This window comes from Rhinopithecus bieti, unplaced genomic scaffold (genome assembly GCF_001698545.2).
Source record: "Rhinopithecus bieti isolate Rb0 unplaced genomic scaffold, ASM169854v2 scaffold_31823, whole genome shotgun sequence".
Taxonomy (NCBI): domain Eukaryota; kingdom Metazoa; phylum Chordata; class Mammalia; order Primates; family Cercopithecidae; genus Rhinopithecus; species Rhinopithecus bieti.
Window position 1 is genome coordinate 164350 of NW_016814121.1, and position 23714 is coordinate 188063.

At 52.2% G+C, this 23714-nt stretch overlaps 1 protein-coding gene across 1 annotated transcript in view; it reads left to right on the forward strand.

The window, feature by feature from the left end:
- Window positions 1-23714, forward strand: part of GTF2IRD1 (GTF2I repeat domain containing 1) — a 128755-nt gene that overhangs the window by 93031 nt on the left and 12010 nt on the right. The window contains exons 22-23 of the mRNA XM_017849886.1: window positions 22266-22343; window positions 23241-23433. Of these exons, the coding sequence (XP_017705375.1) occupies window positions 22266-22343; window positions 23241-23433 (271 nt within the window). The remainder of the gene's footprint in view (window positions 1-22265; window positions 22344-23240; window positions 23434-23714) is intronic.

The window sequence follows — 23714 nt, forward strand, 5'->3', positions numbered from 1 at the left end:
GGCCTCAGGTCAAGAGAGCTGTGGGCCAGGGATTTCTGGGGGCCAGAGGTGCTGGAAGGCACCAGGCTGAACTGGAGGGGACCTGGTGGGGGGCCTGGGGTTGCAGAGGGATGCGGGGGCTGGGTCCCCCAACTCGTACCAGAAGGAACTCCAGCCCTGCCTGCAAGGGGTTGAGATAACCCACGCTCGACCCTGGGGGCTGAACACCATTGGTAGCTGGGTGGTTCTATACTGCCCAGCCAGGCCACACCCCACCTGCCTGCAGTGGCACTGAATTAAATTAGGGAGACTCTGCCAGGCTGGGTGACTCATGCCTGTAATCCCAGAACTTTGTGGGGCTGAGGCAGGTGGATCACGTAAGGTCAGGAGTTTGAGACCAGCCTGGGTAACATGGTAAAACCCTGACTCTACTAAAAATACAAAAATTAGCCAGGCGTGGTGGTACGCACCTGTAATCCCAGCTACTTGGGAGGCTGAGGCAGGAGAATCGCTTGAACCTGGGAGGTAAAGGTTGCAGTGAGCTGAGAGACACGCCACTGCACTCCAGCCTGGGTGACACAGCGCAACTCAGTCGCAAAAAAAAAAGAAAAAGAAAAGAAAAACAAACCCAGGACAGCTCAAGGGGGCTGTTCAGGATATGCTGGGAAGAAGTGGTGGTGTGGTGACTAAGGCAGGAGAGACCCTGTACCCAGGTAGCTGCTACAATATTCCATCCAAAGAACATTCTAGTAGGTCATAAAAACCTAAAGGGAGCCGGACATGGTGGCTCATGCCTACAATCCCAGCGCTTTGGGAGGCCAACACAGGAGGAATGCTTGAAGCCAGGAGTTGGAGATCAGCCTGGGCAGTATAGCAAGACCCCATCTCTAGAAAAAAATTTTTTTAATTATCTGGGCATGGTGGTGGGTGATGGTGTGTGCCTGTAGTCCCAGCTACTTGGGAGGCTGAGGCAGGAGGGTCACTTGAGCCCAGGAGTTTGAGGCTGCAGTGAGCTGTGAACACAATGATCACATCACTTCACTTCAGCCTGAGTGACAGAGTGAGACCCTGTCTCTAAAATACACACACACACACACCCCTAAAGAGAAATGCAAATATATGTCCATGGTAGAAATTTGGAAAATACAGAAATCTAACAACCCAGATGGCTGTTCATTTTTATGATGATACTTTTCTTCCAGATTTCCCCCAAGCTTATTAATTTTACATCTCACTGTTCTTCTTTCTATAAATTTACACACTTAACCTTAAAACATAAACATGTTCCCATGTCTTTAAAAAGCTCTGTTCCCTCTTCAGGCTGTAGCATGGTTATGTAACTACCCTGTCCCCCAGTTATGGACATTTGAGCAGCCTCTCACAGCACGGACACCTAACACTCACATCACACTTTTTTTTTCTGAGACGGAGTCTCGCTCTGTCACCCAGGCTGGAGTGCAATGGCATGATCTCAACTCGCTGCAACCTCCACCTCCCGAGTTCAAGTGATTCTCCTGCCTCAGCCTCCCAAATAGCTGGGATTACAGGCATGTGCCACCATACCGGGCTAATTTTTCTATTTTAAAAGAGACGGGGTGTTGCCATGTTGGCCAGGCTGGTCTCGAACTCCTGACCTCAGGCGATCCACCAGCCTCGGCCTCCCAAAGTGCTGGGATTACAGGCGTGAGCCACCACGCCTGACCACACCACACTTACGATTTGCTGGTTACAAAGCCCACTCATGTTACCATGTCATCTCCCTGAGTAGCCGGCCTTATTGGAGGGGACTGAGGCTCAGAGAGATTAAGCAGCTTTCTCAAGGTCACACAGCATAGTGTGGCAGAGATTTGAACCTAAGTCTTTACCATTTTATTATACTTCGGAACCCAGGGCAGGCTCTACCATTAGCCTAGGGCTTGGTGTGGGCCGCCGAAGTGAGTTGCAACCATGCCCTCTTTCCCCACGACCCCTCTGGTCTCATCCACACTGGGTGGCTCTTTGCTGTCCCCTCCTGGCTACCAGCAGCTATTACACTGGGTGCTGTTCTTCCCATTTTGTGACTGAGCAAACAGCCTGAAGGAGACAAAAACCAGGTAGTTAGCATGAGGCCAAAACCACTCCCTGGTCTTTGCTGTTCTGCAGCCTGAGCCTGGGGTGGCCAGGCGGGGTGGTGCAGTGGTGGGGAAGGAGAATAGCCCCCAAAAATGCTGCCAGAATGGTAAAGGGCCTGAACTTCAAAGCTACTGACTTGAGCTTTATTTTGTGGCACTGGCAGTTTTTCCAGTCATTGTAATGATACAATCAGATTTGCGTTGTCTTCGGGTTACCATGGTAACCGTACTTCCACCCACCAAGGGTGGATTAGAGAAGGCAAAACTAGGGCAGAGGAGCCAGGGAGTGTTGAGGTCTGAACCCAGGCAGTGGGCAGCTGGGCCCCACAATGGATGGGGAAGAGGCAGCAGTAGGGTGTGAAGAGGGCAGAAGGTTCTGGAAGGGTGATGGTGGTGCTCGTCTCCAAGGCTGGGTCTGTGGGCTTGTGAGACACATCCAGGGGCCCATGTGCAGTAGGTGAAACCTGAGCAGTATTTAGTGCAGGCAGGGTGGCAGGCAGGCCTGGGGCCTCTCAGAAGCACAGAGCTGGCAGAGAGAGACCTGCCCAGGGCGTCAAGAGGAAAGGGCAGCTGTGCAGGAACAGAGTTGATGAGGTGGGGGAACTTTTGGGTAAGAAGAGCTGAGTCGGGAGCATTGAGGCAGCGGTTTTCAAACCTCAGAAGCAACAGCAGGGCCGGACACGGTGACTCAGCCAGGACTTTGGGAGGCCGAGGTGGGTAGATCACCTGAGGTCGGGAGTTCGAAACCAGCCTGTCCAACATGGTGAGACCCTGTCTCCACCAAAAACTACAAAAATTAGCCAGGCATGGTGGTGGACACCTGTAATCCCAGCTAGTCGGGAGCTTGAGGCAGGAGAATCGCTTGAACCTGGGATGCAGAGGTTGCAATGAGCTGAGATCACACCACTGCACTCCAGCCTGGGTGACAGAGCAAGACTCTGTCTCAAAAAAAAAAAAAAGGGCCAGATGCAGTGGCTCACACCTGTAACCCCAGCACTTTGGGAGGCCAAGGCAGGATTGCTTGAAGCCAGGAGACCAGCCTGGGCAACATAGTGAGACCCTGTCTCTACAAAAAATGAAAACAATGAGCCAGTGTGGTGCTGCACATCTATACATCTGTAGTCTCAGGTACTCAGGAGGCTGAGGAGGGAGGATCGCTTGAGCCCAGGAAGTCAAAGCTGCAGTGAGCTATGATCACACCACTGCACTCTAGCCTGCGAGACAGAATGAAACCTTGTCTTTCAAAAGAAAAAATTCTAGAATTGTTTTTGAATAGTAGGTTAAAATTTTTTTTAAGCTTTGAAAGGTAGTGAACTCCCCATCACTGGAGGCATTTAAGCAGAGGTTGAGCTGCCACTCACCAGATAGGCCGCTTCCCATAGGGCTTGCTGCAGCCGAGAAGAAAGGGACAGGAGAGCCCTGCCCATTTGGGAGGGGCTGCGGGGAGGACTAGAACCAAGGAGGGGCCCCTCTACCCACCAAATCCACTTCTCTTTGCTGCTCCACCACCAGCTCCCCACAGCTCCTCCCTGCGTATGGGCCCAGCTGGCCCTCTCCAGCTCCCTTTTGGGCAAATACAAGGGCTCTCCCGGGACCCAGGCCAGCTTCTGCTCCTTTTAGTTCTCCTCTGACCCTAGGGGTACGGCCATCCCTGGCAGCTTGAGGGGATTCTGGGAAGGCAGCGCCCCACCTATCCTTCCCCAGAGCAGGGCACCAGACCCTGGGGATGCAGCAGAGCTGCCAACTTCCTGTGTGACTCCTGTGTGACTCCTGGGCCTCAGTTTCCCTACTTGTAAAATGGGAAGAATTGCCCACGCCATGTCTGCCTCCCCCGGGGCCACCCTGGAGTGCATGACCAGGTGAACAGGAGGGATGGGCTGTCATGAGTGGGACGTGGTGAGGCAGAGAGGCTGGCCAGGCTGGAGTGTGGATGGCCTGAGAGGCCTGGCTTTGCAACATGGACTGGGCCCTTCAGACCTGGCCCTGGCAAGCTCTTCTGCTGATGTCCCCATGGCTGAGGAGCCCGTACAGCCCCACTGGTCGGGGCCAAGCTCTTGGCGGGCTCCAGCTTTATCTAGGACATCCCCACATCATCTCCTCTGTAAACTTTCGACTTTCATCTCAATTTAAGGAACTATGTCAAATTACATGCTGCTAGCTGGGTGCAGTGGCTCAGGCCTGTAATCCCAGCACTTTGGGAGGCCAAGGCAGAAGGGTCGCTGGCATCTAGGAGTTCAAAACCAGCCTGGGAAACATAATGAGATCCTGTCTCTACAAAAAATTAAAAAATGAGCCAGGCCTGGTGGCGTGTGACTATCATCCCAGCTACTCAGGAGGCTGAGGTGGGAGGACCACTTGACCCTGGGAGTTGGAGGCTGTAGTGGGCTGTGATTTTGCCAGTGTACTCCAGCCTGGGCAACAGAGTGAGACCTTGTCTCAAAAAAAAAAAAAAAAAATTACATGTAGCCGAGGAAGATCATTCCACCTACACTCACCTCTCCCCCCACCGGAATTGTTTGAGGCCCATTTCGAGAAGCTCAGCTGTGGGGGAAACGCCTGCCAGGCAGAGGGCTGTGATCCCTTTTCAGGGGTACAAATGGAGAAAGGCCAGAAGCCTCAAATACAATAGCACCACTTGTCATCATCCTCTTTGATCTCCTGCTAAGCCTCTCTCTTCTGTGGGGTCTCCTGTCACCCAGTGGGTGCTGTGGTGGGACGGGCTTCCTGGAGAGGATGACCTGAGCCAGGTCTGGATGCTAATGTAGGATTGACCTCTGCAGAGGGTACTGGGGGGGACACGGGGAGGGACTGAACAGTGGCAGGCACAGGAACAGGTCCCTTTTTGCCTTCTCAGGAAGCAGTACCATCACTTCTGAGCTGTGTGATCTTGGATAAATTAACCTACTATCTCTGATCTTGGATAAATTAACTTGCTCTCTCTGATCTTGGATAAGTTAACTTGCTACCTGTGATCTTGGATAAGTTAATATACCATCTCTGATCTAGATAAGTCAACTTACTATCTCTGATCTTGGATAAGTTAACTTGCTTATCTCTGATTTTAGGTAAGTTAACTTGCTGTCTCTGATCTTGGATGAGTTACTGTCTTTGGGCCTCCATTTCTTTGAGGTGATATGGAACAAGGACTTCCTCCATGATCCTCCCTTCTGCTGCCCAAGACCTGAGAGTCATTTCCTTGTCCCCAGTCACACACAGGCACACACCCTCTGGCCCCTGCCTCCCTCTCTCAGCCTTCCCCACCCCCTCTCCACCCTTCCAACTTTGTCTTGAGTTCTTGAGAGCTCTTTTGCTCTTGAAAGCTCAAAATAAAGCCGTCCTTTCTCGAGTTTCTAAAGATACCACAATTCCAGCACCAGCCACATGTTTCTCCACTGAATTATCTCTGCTTGTCTTTGTTAATTAGGGTTCCGTAATGATCTCCCTTCTGCCTTCCCAGGGAGAGCTGGCATCTGCAGGGCGGGGCTTGGAGGCCTTTGTGGGCAGACAAGACGCCCTGCTGCCGGGCCCAGAGTTGGCCTGATGCCTCCTTTCTTCTGAAGTGGCAGAGTGGGCCATGAAATGATGGCATGTTGGGGAGACCCTGCCCTTTTCAGGCTGGTAGGGACTCAGCTGGGGTCATTGCAACTCCATCCTGCCCCTCAACCTTCCACACGTCGGGGAAGGGAACCTTGGGAGGTTCTTAGCCTTTATTAGACAGGGGCTTCCAGGCTGGGCGTGGTTGCTTACACTTGTCATCCCAGCACTATGGGAAGTTGAGGCAGGCGGATTGCTTGAGCTCAGGAGTTCGAGACCAGCCTGGGCAACATGGCAAAATCCTATCTTGACAAAAAATTAGCCAGGCATGATGGCACATGCCTGTAGTCCCAGCTACTCAGGAGTCTAAGGCAAGAGGCTCACTTGAGCCCAGGAGGTTGAGGCTGCGGTGAGCCGTGATGGTGCCACTGTACACCAGCTTGGGCAACAGAGCAAGACCTCTCAAAAAAAAACCAAATTAATTAAAATAAAATTAAAAATAGACAGGGGCTTTCTGGCCCCAAAAGGGAGCAGGGTTGGGGGTGCCTTTAGAGTCTCTTGCAACATCCCGGAAAGCCTCCCAGAAACCCTTTCCCCAACGGAGACCACCCAAGCTGACGAGCTTTATTTATTTAGGCTGGAATGAGATCAGCACCGAGGGGTCGCCAGGCACCTTGTGCTGAACAGAAGCTGATGAGTGTGTCTGAGCCACAGAAGCAGAGCAGGGGCAGGGCGGTAACCATGGCTCAGCACATGTGGTTTACTGGGTGTACCGGATCCTTCTAGCCTTGTGGGGAGGGGTGTGGTGGCAAAGGAGGAGGGAGGTGGAGGTGGGGGGACACGCAGGCCTAGCCCTCTAAGAACCTTCCCGTCATGGAGAGGGCTCAGCGCCGCCCACAGAGGACTTGGTGGGGCCCCAACAGAGGCCTTGGGGGCACAGGTGCAGTCACTCATCCATGCACGGGCACAGATGTCTCACTGGAGCCAGCACTGTGCCAGATGCTGGTCTTTTATTATTATTCCATTATTCCTTTTTGGTTTGTTTTTGTTTTGTTTTGCTTTCTGAGACAGTTTCAGCTCTCTATGCCCAGGCCTGGAGTACAGGCGGTGGCAATCTCAGCTCACTGCAATCTCGCCTCCCGGGTTCAAGTGATTCTCCTGCCTCAGCCTCCCTGAGTATCTGGGATCACAGGCGCGCACACCGAGCTCAGGCTAAAATTTTTTTGTATTTTTAGTAGAGATGGGGTTTCACCGTGGTGGCCAGGCTGGGTCTCGAACTCCTGACCTCAGTGGATCCACCTAAACTCGATCTCACCAATAGTGTAGGGATGACAGGCATGAGCCACTGAGCCCGGCCTCATTATTCTTATTTAATATCTTTGTAGAGACAATCATCTTGCTTTAATTGCCCCAGACTGGTCTAGAACCCTGGGCTTCCAAGGGATCTAACCACCTTGGTGGTCCCAGAGTACTAGGGATTATAAGGCATAACCACTATACCCGGCCTAATATGGCTTTTTTTTTTTTTTTTTAAGGTAGGGTCTCTCTCTGTCACTCAGACTGGAGTGCAGTTGGCACGATCATGGCTCACTGCATTCTCGACCTCCCTAAGCTCAAGTGATCTCCTGCCTCAGCCTCCCAAGTAGCTGGGACTGGAGGCGTGCACCACCGTGCCAGGCTAATTTTTGTTTTTTTTTTGTAGAGACGGGGTTTTGCCATGTTTCCCAGGCTGGTCTGGAACTCCTGGGCTTAAGTAATCCACACACCTCGAACTTCCAAAGTACTAGGATTACGAACATGAGCCACTGTGCCCAGCCTGTGCTGGACTTTTAATCAATACTGATTTAAAAAAAAAAAACAAACCTGGCTGGGCACAGTGGCTCACACCTATAATCCCAACACTTTGGGAGGCTAAGGCGGGTGGATCACCTGAGGCCAGAGTTCGAGACCAGCCTGGCTAACATGGTGAAACCCTGTTTCCACTAAAAATACAAAAAATTACCCCGCCTTCATGACACACACACCTATAATCCCAGCTACCTGGGGGGCTGAGGCAGGAGAATCGCTTAAACCCGGGAGGCAGGGGTTGCAGTGAGCCAAGATTGCGCCACTGCACTCCAGCCTGGGCAACCAAGAGCGAAACTCTGTCTCATAAAAACAAAAAACCCAGCCTCACGGAGCTTACATGCGGGGGTGGGGGGATAAACAGAAAATCTTCAAAGCGTAAACCATAGGAGCAATTGTGTTTATTTTTCGGGGATTGCAACATTATTTAGGTGTTGACCAGAAGGAGGCCTTAGAGTAAAGGCCTGAAGGGGCAGCAGGGAACAGTGTTGCAGGCAGAGAGAACAGCAGCTGCCAAGCCCCTGAGGTCACCTGCCAGGGTGTTGGAGGAAAGTCAGGGTAGGTGAGAGATGAGATGGAGATGGACAGGGAAGATGGTGCATGGTCAGATAAGGATTTTGACTTTTGCTCAGAGTGAGCTGGGAGTCGGTACAGTTCTGAGCAGAGGGGAACAGGATCCAGCTTGTTTTAACAGGATGCCTCTGGTTGCTGGCTTGAGGACAGGCAAGGGTGGAGAGACATAAGGAGGATGTAATAATCCAGGCGACGCCTGTGGCGGCAGTGAGGTGGTGAGTCACCAACTCTTAGGTGAGTTGGCCGAAGCCAACAGAATGTGCTGATGTAAGCTGTGAGAAAATGAGGAGCTGACTTTGACTTCAGAGATTCGGGCTGAACTTGGGGAAGGACGGAGGTGCCGTGGGTGGAGACAGGGAAGATGCAGGAGAAGCTGGTGGGGCAGGCGTGTTCAATCTGGGGTCTCATCCAGTCGAAGTTGGAAGCAAGTTGGGGCTCAGGGGAGCAGTCCAGGCTTGAGATATGATTTGGGGAATCATGAATTTATAACTGGTATTCCAAGCCTTAAAACAAGCTGGGTCCAGTGGCTCACACTGTAATCCCAGCACTCTGGAAGGCTGAGACAGGAGGGTCACTTGAGCCCAGGAGTTCGAGACAAGCCTGGACAACATAGCAAGACCCCATCTCTTTAAAAAAAATTAGCTGCACGTAGTACACACCTGTGGTCCCAGCTACTAGGAAGGCTAAGGCGGGAGGATGACTTGGGCTCAGGAGGTCAGGCTACAGTGAGCCATGATTGTGCCACTGAATTCCAGCGTGGGCAACAGAGCGAGACCCTGTCTCAAAAAAATAAATTACCTAAACATAGTGGCTTAAAACAACACAAATGTATTGCCTTACAGTTCTGGAGGTCAGAAGTCTGAAATGAGTCTTCCAAGGCTCATGTCAAGGTGTTGGGGGCCAGGTGCGGTGGCTCACGCCTGTAATCCCAGCACTTTGGGAGGCTGAGGCAGGCGAATCACTTGAGATCAGGGGTTCGATCAGGCACGTGCCTGTAATCCCAGCTACTCGGAAGGCTGAGGCAGGAGAATCACTGGGACCCAGGAGATGGAGGTTACTCTGTCTCAAAAAAAAAGATGTCAGCAGGGCTGGGTCCTTCTGGAAGCTCTAGGCTCTAGGGGAAAATCCGTTTCCTTGTCTTTTTTTTCTTTTGAGACAAGGTCTTGCTGTGTCCTTCAGGCTGGAGTGCAGTGGCACGATCTCAGCTCACTGCAACCTCTGCCTCCCAGGTTTAAGCAATTCTCCTGCCTCAGCTTTCTGAGTAGCTGGGATTACAAGCACGTGCCACCATGCCTGGGTAATTCTTGTATTTGTAATAGAGACAGGGTTTCACCATGTTGCCCCGCCTGGTCTCGAACTCCTGGCCTCTGATCTGCCCACCTTGGTCTTCCAAAGTGCTGGGATTACAGGAGCACGGCCCCCTGTTTTAAGGATTAAATGAATGAGTCCGTGCAAAGATCAAAGATCTGGCAACAGAAGCGCTCAGCTTCTCTGAGTTACCAGGTACCCGTGATGGGTTGGGCATTTTTTTTTTTTTTTTGAGACGGAGTCTCGCTGTGTCGCCCAGGCTGGAGTGCAGTGGCGCGATCTCGGCTCACTGCAAGCTCCACCTCCCGGGTTCCCGCCATTCTCCCGCCTCAGCCTCCGAGTAGCTGGGACTATAGGCGCCCCGCCACCGCGCCCGGCTAGTTTTTTGTATTTTTAGTAGAGACGGGGTTTCACCGTGTTAGCCAGGAGGGTCTCGATCTCCTGACCTCGTGATCCGCCCGCCTCGGCCTCCCAAAGTGCTGGGATTACAGGCTTGAGCCACCGCGCCCGGCCGGGTCGGGCATTTTTTTATTTTTATTTTTTTTTTGAGATGGAGTCTCGCTCTGTCACCCAGGCTGGAGTGCAGTGGTGGGATCTCGGCTCACTGCAAGCTCCGCCTCCTGAGTTCAAGCGATTCTCCTGCCTCAGCCTCCTGAGTAGCTGTGACTACAGGTGCGCACCACCTCGCCCCACTAATTTTTTGTATTTTTAGTAGAGACAGGGTTTGCCATGTTGACCAGGCTGGTCTCGAACTCCTGGCCTCAAGCAATCCACCCACCTCGGCCTCCCAAAGTGCTGGGATTACAGGCGTGAGCCACCACTCCCAACTGGGTTCAGTGATTCTTAGCATATTGCCATTTTCCCTGCTCTCTCTCTCTCTCACACGCACACACACGCGCACACACACATAATTTCTCTTTCTTTTTCTCCATTTGAAGTAAGTTGCAAACATCTTGACTCTTCATGCCTAAATATTTCAATGCACATCTCCTAAGAAAAACACTGTTATTTTACATACTCACAATAGTATCATCGCACTTATAAAACTTAATAATTCCCTGTCATCTAATATATGGTCTTTATCCAAATTGCGAAAAACGCTTTCTATGCCTGTTCTCCTCCATGATATAGTCATTTTTCACTGGTTGATTTCTTTTTTAATTTTTTTTTTTTTAAGACAGGCTGCCTCTTGCCCAGGCTGGAGTGCAGTGGCACAGTCATAGCTTACTGCAGCCTGGTCCTTCTAGGTTCAAGCCATCCTACCACCTCAGTCCCCCGAGTGGCTAGGGCTACAAGCACACGTGCTACCATGCCCAGCTCATATTTTATTTTTTATTTTCATAGAGATAGGCTGGAGTGCAGTGACACTATCATAGCTCACTGTAGCCTCCAACTCCTGGGCTCAGGCAATCCTCCTGCATCAGCCTCCCAAGTAGCTGGAACTACAGCCGGGTGCCACTGCACCAGCTACTTTTAAATTTTTTGTAGACAGAGGATCTCTGTGTTGCCCAAGGCTGGTCTCCAACTCCTGCTCTCAAGTGATCCTCCTGCCTCGGCCTCCCAAAGTGCTGAGATTACAGGCGTGAGCCACCACACCGGGCTCACGGGTTAATTTTTTTTTTAATTATTTTATTGCATATAATGTTTGCCTAAACAAAAATTATTTCATTTTGCTTATCATTTTACGTTCTTTTTTTTTTGAGACAAAATCTCGCTCTGTCGCCCAGGTTGGAGTGAAGCAGTGCAATATCGGCTCGCTGCAATCTCTACCTCCCGGGTTCAAGTGATTCTCCTGCCTCAGCCTCCCGAGTAGCTGGGACTACAGGCGCCCGCCACCACGCCCAGCTACTTTTTTGTATTTTTAGTAGAGACAGGGTTTCACCGTGTTAGCCAGGATGGTCTCCATCTCCTGATCTCATGATCCACCCGCCTTGCCCACGTACTCAGGAGACTGAGGTAGGAGGGTGAGGTCAAGGCTGCAGTGAGCTAGGATCGCACCACTGCGTGGGTAACAAAATGAGACTACATCTCTAAAAAAATAAGTTTTGAAAAGCAGAGGAAGGAGGCCGGGTGCAGTGGCTCACGCCTGTAATCCCAACACTTTGGGAGGCCGAGGTGGGTGGATTGCTTGAACTCAGGAGTTCAAGACCAGCCTGGACAACATGGTAAAACCTCATCTCTACTAAAAAGACAAAAATTAGCCAGGCACGGTGGTGCACACCTGTAATCCCAGCTACTTGGGAGGCTGAGGCAGGAGAATCACTTGAACCCAGGAGGCGGAGGTTGCAGTGAACTCAAATCGCGCCACTGCATTCCAACCTGGGTGACAGAGCGAGACTCCATCTGAAAATAAAATAAAAGCAGAGGAAGAGAAGTAGAGATTCCCTCGTTCCAACAGCCTCCTTCCCACCCCACTGGAGTTTTGGATTTGGGGTTTGATGGCTCTGGCATGTCTAGGCCCTAGAGGGGTTCAGGAGGGGTCTTGGGGACCCAGAGAGTACTTCAACAACTCAATCCCACTTTAAGACAGTTCCCTTTGGGCTGGGCACGGTGGCTCATGCCTGTAATCCCAGCACTTTGGGAGGCCGAGGCAGGCAGATCAACTAAGTTCAGGAGTTCGAGACCAGCCTGGCCAACATGGTGAAACCCCGTCTCTACTAAAAACACAAAAATCAGTCGAGTGTGTTGGCTCATGCCTGTAGTCTCAGCTACCCGAGGGGCTAAGGCAGGAGAATTGCTGGAACCTGAGAGGCGGAGGTTGCAGTGAACCCAGATCACGCCACTGCCTCTCCACCCTGAATGACAGAGCGAGATTCCATCTTAAGGGGAAAAAAGAAAAAAAAAAAGACAGTTCCCTTTGTAAAGTGGATTTTCAGTAGAGACAGGGTCTTGCTGTCATTCAGGCTGGAGTACAGTAGCTGGGACTACAGGTGTGGGCCACCATGCCCAGCTAATTTTTCCATTTTTTGTAGAGATGGGATCTTGCGATGCTGCCCAGGCTACATTTTTTTTAAATCATGAGTTTTTGAAGGAAATGGGATAGGGCACGCTCTGGTAGGGGATGGATTGGACGAGCCCCTGCTTGAATGCCTGCATACAGTGGGGAAAAGGGGAATCAAAATGGGTCAAGCCTTAAGGGCCCCTACTGCACGCAGTGTCCAGGCCCAGTCAGGTCTAGCATGGCAGAACCACAGGCTTATGATCATTGGCCTGGGCACAGGTCTCTGCCCTGCTGCAGCTTGGCTCTCCTCTCTCCAGGCCTCAGTTATCTCATCCATGAAATGGAGCTGATGGAATTCCTGCTAAACCTGTGCACAGACCCTAGAAAGGGTTAAAAGCTAAACCTGAATGTATCTTATTTATCTTTTCGAGACTGGGTCTCACTCTGTCACCCAGGCTGGAATGCAGTGGTGCAATCGCTGCAGCCTTGAACTCTGCCCGGGCCTGGCAGAGAGTTGAGGCTCTGTGAAGTGGTTCAGGAGGGGAGAGGAGGACTATTATCCCACGCTTCTGCTACAGATCGCAGTATCTCCCCTCTAAGCCGCCCTTGCCCTTCGCTGGCTGCGTCTCCCTGCTGTGAATGGTCATAATTACCAACATGAGATCGTCAGTCTGAGCTAAAGACCTCTAACTAGGCCGGGAGAGTCAGGGCTGGCTAGGGCTCTTGCACTTTGCCCTGGGAGAGAGCCGCAGAGCCAGCCCAGGCATCACCCGAGCCAGTTGGTTTAAAATTGTGTACATAGCATGGCTGTGATTCAGTGAGCTTGGTCATCTATGTTTTCCCCCTTGGCAAAATTCAGTTACTCCTTGGGCTAACAGGCAGCAGGTTGGAAAAGATAAGATGAGAGTTGCCCAGGCAGCGTTCAAAAGAGAGAGGAGACCAAAGAACAGAATGAGCAGGAAGGGGCAGGAAAAATGTCAAGGGAAGGCCTGTCCACCAAAGGCGTCACTGTCCGGGGCAGTGGGCAAGAGGTCACTGCTGTGGGGATGGGTTCTTTCAGCAAGACTCTCACAGCACTGGGGGCAGAAACATGAAGGTGAAACCCCGCATACACTGAGTCCCAACTATGACATTTTCAAACAGGGAACACTGAAACGTTTGCACCCGTGGGTGTCATTTACAGCCAGCCTGGGTTCAGGGAAGCTCAGGCAGGTCTTCCCAAGAATAGGTTTGCTGACTTGGCGTTCAGGACAGTAAACTAAACTCCCTTTTTTTTTGGTGGGGGCGGGGTTGGGGAGACAGAGTTTTACTCTTGTTGCCCGGGCTGGAGCACAATGGCGCAATCTCGGCTCATTGCAACCTCCACCTCCCGGGTTCAAGTGATTCACCTGCCTCAGCCTCCCGAGTAGCTGGGATTACAGGCACCCGCCACCACGCCCGGCTAATTTTTTTTAATTGGTAGTAGAGATGAAGTTTCACCATGTTGGCCAGGCTGGTCACACCTGAGGTTGTGACCTCAGGTGATCCGCGCACCTCGGCCTCTCAAAGTGCTGGGATGAAAGACATGAGCCACCACGTGCCCGGCCCATTGCTGCTTTACAGATGAAGACATCGAGTGGTTCAGGGACTTGCCCAGGGTCGCGAGCTGATAACAGAGCTGGGATTTGAACCCAGGCAATCAGTCTTGGGTAGACCATTGGGCTTGTGGCCCTGGCCTTGCAAGGCCCAGTATTGCGCCTGCCCCCACAGTGTTCTCAGCAGCTCTCTGAGGCGGTTTTCTGATCCGTGTTTTTCCTGTGAGCAGATTAGACTCAGAGGTGACTGAGTGTGCTGGAGCTGCCCTGCCCCACCCAAGGCCGAGGCCACCACTGCCCACAGCAGTCCTTGGGGAACTCCCTGGTGGTGAACAGGTGGTGGTGGCAGGAGTCTGGCTGTGTCGAGAAAGGGGACTCATGACCCCACCTGCAGCTCTCTGAGATGCTCAGCTGGTCTGCACATGGTAGCTCATGCCTGTATCTCAGCACTTTGGGAGGCCAAGGTGGATGGATTGCTTGAGCTTAGGAGTTGAAGACCAGCCTGGGCAACATAGTGAGACCTTGTCTCTACAAATAATACAACAATTAACCAGGCATAGTGGCACACACCTGTAGCATCAGCTACTCGGGAGGCTGAGGACAGAGGATGGGTTTAGCCCAGGAGGTGGAGGTTACAGTGAGCTGAGATTGCTCCACTGCACTCCAGCCTGGGCAACAGAGCCAGACCATCTCAATTCAAAAAAAAAAAAAACATGCTTGGCTGGGCCATCTGGGTTAGCAAGGATCTTAGCATTCTCCCTCGGGGCTAACTAGGTGCGTGGGTGAGCTGTCTCGGTTGCAGCGGTGGCCACGATTCCTGTTGGGCGAGACTGGCGCCAGCCTGCACACCTCTGAGCCCCAACAGGAATACCTGTTCGGATCAAGACATTGCCCTTTCCCCTGCGGGGCTGGGGTAAAGCACAGACACAAACCCAGTGTCAGGTCCCCAGACACGGCAGGGGACAGGGGAGTCGGTCTTCACCTGTGGTTCAGGTTCCCTCCCAGACAGTAAGTCACTTATTTGCCCAAGGAGCTGCCTCTGGTGCATTCACAGTTCCCAGAAGAGCTGGGACTCCAGGTGTGCACCACCATGCCCGGCATTTTTTTTTTTTCTGTAGAAACAGGGTTTCCCTATGTTGCCCAGGCTGGTCTTGAACTCCTGGCCTCAAGCAATCCTCCCACTTCAGCCTTCCAAAATGCTGGGACGACAGGCACGAGCCACTGTGCCCAGCCTGTAGTGCTTTTTGATATGTGAGATTAGATCCAGCAGGCCCAGAGTCCCAGTTGAAGAATGTGGAAACAGGCTCAGAGAGGTTGAGTGACTTTCCGTACACCACACTGCATTGGGGGTAGAATCAAGATGGCCTTCCTGTCTAATGAGCCAGGGACTTTCCCCATCCCTGGCCCTGGGGATCCCCCTTTTCCCTACTGTATGCAGGCATTCAAGCAGGGGCTCGTCCAATCCAGCTCCCACCAGAGCCTGCCCTACTCCATTTCCCTCAAAATCCCATGATTTTTTAAAATGTAGCCTGGGCAACATAGCAAGATCCCATCTCTACAAAAAATGGAAAAATTAGCTGGTAGTGGTAGCCTACACCTGTAGTCCCAGCTACTGCACTCCAGCCTGAATGACAGCAAGACCCTGTCTCTACCAAAAAAAAAAAAAGTAATTCTCTTTCCTCTAAATTAAATAAAAAGAAAGAGGTAGGAAAATGCAAGAGCAGCTACAGAGAAAAATCAGTGTTCTTCCTGAGCTTGATGTTGACTGAGCTAGAGAATCCCATGGACAAGGCATATTGTGGGCCTTGCACAGTATCTGCACATAGTATGTGCCAAGTTTGTTTTTTATTTTTTAATTTTTGTTGGTTGTTTGAGACAGGGTCTAAGCTAAGTCACCCAGGCTGGAGTGCAGTGGTGCAATCATGGCTCACTGCAATCTTGACCTTCCAGGCTCAAGCGATCCTCCCACCTCAGCCTCCGGAGTAGCTGGGATTACAGGCACACACCACGATGCCCAGCTAATTTTTCTATTTATTTATTTATTTAGTAGAGACAGGGTCTTGCCATGTTGCCCGAGCTGGTTTCAAACTCCTGGCCTCAGTCTCCCAAAGTGCTGGGATTACAGGCGTGAGCTACTACATCCAGCCAGTTCTTGGTGTTACTGACAAAGGCATTTAGCCCCACTCCACCCTTCCCACACTCCAGAGGTGATCAGGACGCCTCCCCAAACCGCCAGCCAGCCCAGCCCCACTTTCCTCACGTGCACACTCCCGCCACTTCTGGTTCACTGCCTGGGACCTGTGTGCGCCATATAGAACTGCCATAGTGTCCTACTGACTGACCCGTAGTGTCACTCCTGGTTAGCTGCAGACTGGTTTAGAATTGCACTTCTCCCCAGACCAGGCAAGACTTGGAAGGAACAGGGGAAGTTTCCTGATTGGCTAATGCGTGTTGAGCACCCGAAATTACAGGATGCTACAAGTTTCCTTGTGTCCGCTCCCAACTGCCTTGGAGGTCCGTGTGATGAGCCCCAGCGTGCAGATGAGCCCACATCCTTGGAGCTTTGGGCCCCGTGTGGTGGTCACCTCCTCTGGGAAGCCCTCCCTGACTCCCAGCTGGGTCAGGATCCCTGTTATAGGCTCCCGTGGGCCATGTAAACCAAAAAGTGCCTGAAACAGGTCTCCATCGATTTAGAGATTTATTTTGCCATGGTAGAGGACACAGCCAGGAAAAAGAGACTCAAGCTGCAATAGGGTCTGTGGCCTGTGCTTTTTTGCAGAGAGGGTTTTGAGGACTTTGGTATTTCAAGGGGAAAGAGGGGCTGGGCACAGTGGCTCACGCTTGTAATCCCAGCACTTTGGAAGGCCAAACCAGGTGGATCACCTGAGGTCAGGAGTTCGAGACTGGCCTGGGCAGCATAATGAAACCCCATCTCTACTAAAAATACCAAAAAAAAATTAGCCAGGAGTGGTGGTGGGTGCCTGTAATCCCAGCTCCTCTGGAGGCTGAGGCACGAGAATCACTCGAACCCAGTAGGTAGAGGTTGCAGTGAGCCAGAATCATGCCACTGCACTCCAGCCTGGAAAACAGTGAGACTCTGTCTCAAAAAATAAAAAAATAAAGGGAGAAGAGGAATAGTTAATGATGTATTCATCCTGTGCTCAGTAAATATGCATTTTACGTAAGATAAACAGAAGAGAGGAAGTCAAATAGGCATTTGTCTTGGGTGGACAGAGCAGTGATTTCTCTTATCTTTGTCTCCTGCCGGTGAAGATAAGCTGTGAATTTACATGGCCAGAGTGAGAGAGGCCACCAGGGGAGATAGGTGGCTTTCTATCTTGCAATCATCTGCTTATGGGACAAAAGGCTATGGCGTGACTCAGTTCCCAAGCTTAACATTTTCCTTTGGCATAGTGAGTGTGGAGTCCTTGTGTTTTGTGTTTGTTTGTTTGTTTTCTTGAGGCAGAGTCTTGCTCTGTCGCCCAGGCTGGAGTGCAGTGGCGTGATCTCAGATCACTGCAACCTCCACCACCCAGTTCAAGGGATTCTCCTGCCTCAGCCTCCTGAGTAACTGGGATTACAGGCGTTCACCACCACGCCCAGCTGTTTTTTTATATTTTTAGTAGAGACGGGGTTTCATCATGTTGGCCAGGCTGGTCTGGAACTCCTGACCTCAAGTGATCCACCCGCCTTGGCCTCTCAAAGTGCTGGGATTACAGGCGTGAGACACTATGCCCGGCCTGGGCCTTGTCTTTGAGGAGCCTGCTAAGCTTCTTTCTATCCTGCAGGCTTCGTAGAGCTCTTTGAGTCTCTCCCTGTCCCGGCACAGAAGAAGACAGAGGCGTGGCATTATGGGCCGAGAGCAAGAGATTTAGAGGAAACCATCTTAAAGATTAAGTCTTCTTTCTCCAGATACTGGAGGGAAGGCTGAGCATGGTGGCTCACGTCTGTCATCCCAGCAATTTGGGAGGCCGAGGCAGGCGAATCACCTAAGGCCAGGAGTTGGAGACCAGCCTGAGTAACATGGTGAAACCCCATCTCTACTAAAAATACAATAATCAGCCAGCCGTGGTGGCAGGCGCCTCTCATCCCAGATACTCCCAGATACTCAGGAGGCCGAGGCATGAGAATCGCTTGAACCCAGGAGGCAGAAGTTTCAGTGAGCCAAGATCGCACCACTGCACTCCAGCCTGGGGGACAGAGCAAGACTGTTTGTTTGTTTGTTTGTTTGTTTGTTTGTTTTTTGAGGTAGAGTCTCGCTCTGTTGCCCGGGCTGGAGTGCAGTGGCCGGATCTCAGCTCACTGCAAGCTCCGCCTCCCGGGTTCACGCCATTCTCCTGCCTCAGCCTCCCGAGTAGCTGAGACTACAAGCGCCCGCCATCTCGCCTGGCTAGTTTTTTGTATTTTTTAGTAGAGACGGGGGTTTCACCATGTTAGCCAGGATGGTCTCGATCTGCTGACTTCGTGATCCGCTCGTCTCGGCCTTCCAAAGTGCTGGGATTACAGGCTTGAGCCACCGTGCCCGGCTAAGACTGTTTAAAAAAAAGAAAAGAAAGAAAGAAACTGTAGGGGAATCTGAGACATCAGGAAACCCAGGGCTCATGGTCGAGTGGAAAGACCAGGGCTTTAGGGTCGACACAGAGTACCCCCGGTGCTTAGGGGCTGTGTGACCTTGGGCAAGTTTCTTTACCTCTCTGGGCCTCTGTGTCCTTGGCTGCAGTATCTAGGAAAGCATCTGCACACAGTGATGTGTGTGATCCAGGCCATCCTTTCTCTGTTCTGTGCACACACTGCTGAGAATCCTGCCACCAAAGATTCCTCAGTGGCATGGGGACAGATGGAACGTGCCATCACTTCCCTGCAGGCTCTAGGAGCTGGTCCTTGGGCCCAGGACTCCATCACAGTGGTGTGCACGGGATTTGGACAAGGGTGGCCTTGATTCTTCCCACATCCTAGTCCTGAAAGGAAGGGCCGTGTTGGGCCACAGGAGAAGACGAGGGTTCTAGGGGATGTGGAGCGTGGGGTCTTGGTGTGGCTGAAGTAGAGGCATTACTCCACGAGATAGGGACACGGGAGGAGGATGTTGTCTGGAATGGCTGATGTTTGTGGTGTCTCTGGGCACCCAGGGGAGCTGGCGGGCCGTGCCTGAAGACAGATGCAGCAACTCAGAGATGTGTGGAGATTCCTGAGTGTGGGTGTGGATGGACCAGGTCAGGGACCTGCAGGGTTTGGGAGCACCTGAGGTGGTGGGTGTTGGAGCCCTGGGAAAAGGAGGAACCAGGCCAAGCAGGTGCCCAGCCTCTGTCCTGTGGGAAGCTCCCTGCTCTTTGGGACAACCCCCACGTTGGGAACAGGGCCTCCATTCTGGCAGCTTGTGCATAGGAGGCCAAGCCACCCAGATGGGGTCAGCAGACTCCAAGCAGCATAGAGCACCAGCCCAGGAGATGTAGTTCCTAAGGTGACCTCCTAAACTCAAGTGAGCTCTTCCCAGAGTTTTCAAGGTTAAAAGAGCCAGGCACAGTGGCTCACAACTGTGATTCCAGCACTGTCAGAGGCTGAGGGCAGGAGGATTGCTTGAGCCTAGGAGTTGGAGAACAGCCTGTGCAACAGAGACTCTCTCTACAAAAAATAAAAAAAGATTTAGTCTGGCACAGTGATCCATGCCTGAAGCCCCACCTTCTCAAGAGACTGAGCGGGGAGGATTGCTTTAGCCCAAGAGTTCAAGGCTGCAGTGAGTCATGATGGCACCACTGTACTCCAACCTGGGAAACAGGGTGAGACCGTGTCTCAAAAAACAGGATTCAGGCCAGGTGTGGTGGCTCACGCCTGTAATCCCAGCACTTTGGGAGGCCGAGGTGGGCAGATCACCTGAACTCAGGAGTTGGAGACCAGCCTGGCCAACATGGCAAAACCCCATCTCTACTAAAAATACAAAAATTAACCAGACATGGTGGCAGGCGCCTGTAGTCCCAGCTCTCAGGAGGCTGACGCACGAGAATGGCTTGAACCTGGGAGGCAGAGGTTGCAGTGAACCCAGACCATGCCACTGCACTCCAGCCTGGGCAACAGAGTGAGACTCTGTCTTGGAAAAACTAAGAGAAAAAAAACAAGAGTCATTTTGCTCCAAAGACCCATCAGTCTGCTCTGTCCTACATCATCCGACCCTGGCTCCCTGCCTGCTCCACTCCCCCAACATCTCACCCTTACCCAACCCGCCTGCCCCAGAGGCCCAGCCCATGTGACCCCATGCTTCTCAGAGAGGAGATTTCCTGTTGGACATGCAAACCACCCTTCCTGCAATCCCAGTCCCATCCTCAACCCTGGCACAAGCCCACGGCCTGCTGCAGAGCTCTACCCCAGACCCCATCTCCAGCCCAACCACCCCTCAGCCTTACAGCCCAGCTCAGGCCCCATCTCCAGGGCTAACTGACCCCGGCAGCTCCTCTAGGCTACAGGGAGGGGACAGCGGAGCATGCCAGGGCTCAAGCAGCAGATAGGCCATGACGGTTGCCTGGGCAGTGAGCGGGGAGAATGCACAGCCCCCACACTCCTAGACACGGTCTGTTTCCCATTCACAGACCTTGGCCAGCAAGCAGTTAGGGGATTTCCAACAGTCCAGCACAGTCACACCGGCCCAGACCCTGCTAGGCCCATCAGTCATCTCCCGTGTACCACCCCAAAGTTCAGCCACTTCCGGGACACGAGATCTTTCTTTTTTCTTCTTTTTTTTTTTTTTTTTTTTTTTTGAGACAGAGTTTCGCTCTTGTCACCCAGGCTGGAGTGCAATGGCGCGATCTTGGCTCACTGCAACATCCGCTTCCCGGGTTCAAGCAGTTCTCCTGTTTCAACCTCTTGAGTAGTTGGGATTACAGGTGCCCACCACCTCACTTGGCTAATTTTTGTATTTTTAGTAGAGATGGAGTTTCGCCATGTTGGCCAGAAGGGTCTCGAACTCCTGACCTCTGGTGATCTGCCCGTCTCGGCCTCCCACAGTGCTGGGATTACAGGCGTGAGCCACCGCACCCGGCCAACACGGGATCTTTCACCCTTGAGTGCCTATGCATGGCTGGTCCTTCTGCCCTGGTGTCTTGTTTGTTTTCATTTTTATTTGAGGTCTCTGTCTCCCAGGCTGGAGTGCGGTGACGTGATCTCCGCTCACTACAACCTCCACCTCTCTGGCTCAAGTGATTCTCCTGCCTCACCCTCCTGAGTAACTGGGACTACAGGTGCCGACCACCACGCCCAGCTAATCTTTTTGTATTTTTAGTACAGATGGGGTTTCACCACATTGACCAGAATGGTCTCGAACTCCTGGCCTCAAGTGATCTGCCTGCCTCTGCCTCCCAAAGTGCTGGGATTATAGGCATGAGTCACCATGTCAGACCTTGAGAGCCCATTCAAGCATCCTTCTCTCCTGGGGGAGGTCTCCCCAGACTTTCCCAGACAGGGTGGGCACCCTGATTCATGCCCCTTGTCTCCAGAGTGTGTCCTGTTGTACTTTGGTGACCAGATGACACCCCCTCTGGCTGGGAGCCCCTCAGGGGAGCAGCCCTGCCTCTTCTTTTTAGGTTATTTTGTGCCCAACACAGGGCCTGTGCTGGGAACACTGATAAGAAAATGTGGGATGGGCTGGCCACCGTGGCTCACATCTGTAATTCCTGAACTTTGGGAGGGCAAAGCAAGAGGATCATTTGAGGTCAGGAGTTCAAGATCAGCCTGGGCAACATAGCGAGACTCCATCTCTACAAAAACTTTAAAAAATTAGGCATGGTGGCACACATCTGTATTCCCAGCTACTCAGGAGGCTGAGACAGGAGGATCACTTGAGCCTGGGAGTTGGAGGCTGCCATGAGCTATCTATGATCATACTGCTGCCTTCCAGCCTGGGTGACACAGCAAGACTGTATCTCAAAAAAAGAAAAATGGATGGATGGACAGACCAACAACTGAGGCTAGAAACCAGCTGCAGCCCGGCACAGTGGCTCACACCTGTAATCCCAGCGCTTTGAGAGGCTGAGGCGGGTGGATCACCTGAGCCCAGGAGTTTGAGACCAGTCTGGGCAACATGGCGAAACCCCATCTCTACTAAAAATACAAAAATCAGCTGGGCATGGTGGCACGTGCCTGTGATCTGAGCTACTTGGGATGCTGAGGCAGGAGAATTCGCTTGAACCCGGAAGGCAGAGGCTGCAGTGAGCTGAGATCACGCCTCTTCACTCCAGCCTGGGCAACAGAGCGAGACTGTCTCAAAGGAAAAAAAAAAAAACAGCTGCATGGGACTGGGCGGGGCCTGCAGAGAATGTAATGTTTTGGCAGGTCAGGGACACCTGGTGGGAGAAGCAGCAGGTCCAGTGGCCAAGCCGGTGCCAACTCTCATGCCCCCTTGTCTTCCTCTTGTAGATGAAGATGATGCCAACAGACTCGGGGAAAAGGTGATCCTGCGGGAGCAGGTGAAGGAACTCTTCAACGAGAAATACGGTCAGTGCCTGTGGTCGGAGTCAGCACACCAAGCCCTCCTCCCGGAGGTGGGCGGGGGGCCTCCCTCTGCAGCCAGCCTCGCCTTCCGGAACCCCCAGCTGGCCTGCCTGCTCCCTGGGGACATGGCTGCTCTGCCCATGACCCACATTTTGTGTATGCTGATTTTCTTTTTTTTTAAACAGGGTCTTACTCAGTTGCCCAGGCTGGAGTACAGTGGTGCGATCTCCGCTCACTGCAGCCTCCACCTCCTGGGCTTAGGTGATCCTCCTGCCTCAGCCTCTCAAGTCGCTGGGACTACGAGCATGCGCCAACACTCCCGGCTAATTTTTCTATTTTTAGTAGAGACAGGTTTCACCATGTTGCCCAGACTGGTCTTGATCTTCTGGGCTCAAGCGATCCTCCCATCTCGGCCTCCCAAAGTGCTAGGATTACAGGTGTGAGCCACCATGCCCAGCCTGTGGGTCTTGATTCTTTTTTTTTTTTTTTTGAGACTGAGTCTCACTCTGTTGCCCAGGCTGGAGTGCAGTGGCGCGATCTCTGCTGACTGCAAGCTCTGCCTCCCAGGTTCACACCATTCTCCTGCCTCAGCCTCCCGAGTAGCTGGGACTACAGGCGCCTGCCACCATGCTAACTTTTTTTGTGTTTTTTTAGTGGAGACGAGGTTTTACTGTGTTAGCCAGGATGGTCTCGATCTCCTGACCTCATGATCCTCCTCGGCCTCCCAAAGTGCTAGGATTACAGGCGTGCGCCACTGCGCCCAGCCAGGGTCTTGATTTTTAAACTCTCTGGGTGTGATGGCTGCTGGGCTAGGGCAGACCAGACTCCAGCCCTTTCCCTAGAGGGCTTTGCCATTGACAGGATACATCTTTCCTCACCGTGACTTCCTATGCCCTCTAGGTGAGGCCCTGGGCCTGAACCGGCCGGTGCTGGTCCCTTATAAACTAATCCGGGACAGCCCAGATGCCGTGGAGGTCACAGGCCTGCCTGATGACATCCCCTTCCGAAACCCCAACACCTACGACATCCACCGGCTGGAGAAGATCCTGAAGGCCCGAGAGCACGTCCGCATGGTCATCATTAACCAGCTCCAGTGAGTGTCCGGCCTCTGGAACAGGGAACAGAGAGGGCGAGGCCATGGGGAGGGTGAAAGTCAAGGTCACGGTGGGCCAGCCAGGATCCAGACCCAGCTGTACTGTAATAATTCCTGCCTCTTTCTCCTGAAACATACAGCTTCAACACTCATGGACATTTACTTATTTGTAAAGATTTTTTTTTTTTTAGATATTTGTTCTCTGGGGAAGAAACAAAAACAAAACATGTTTTCATTAAATTTGACGTTTTCTGACTACACAATTCTGATTTTAACATAAT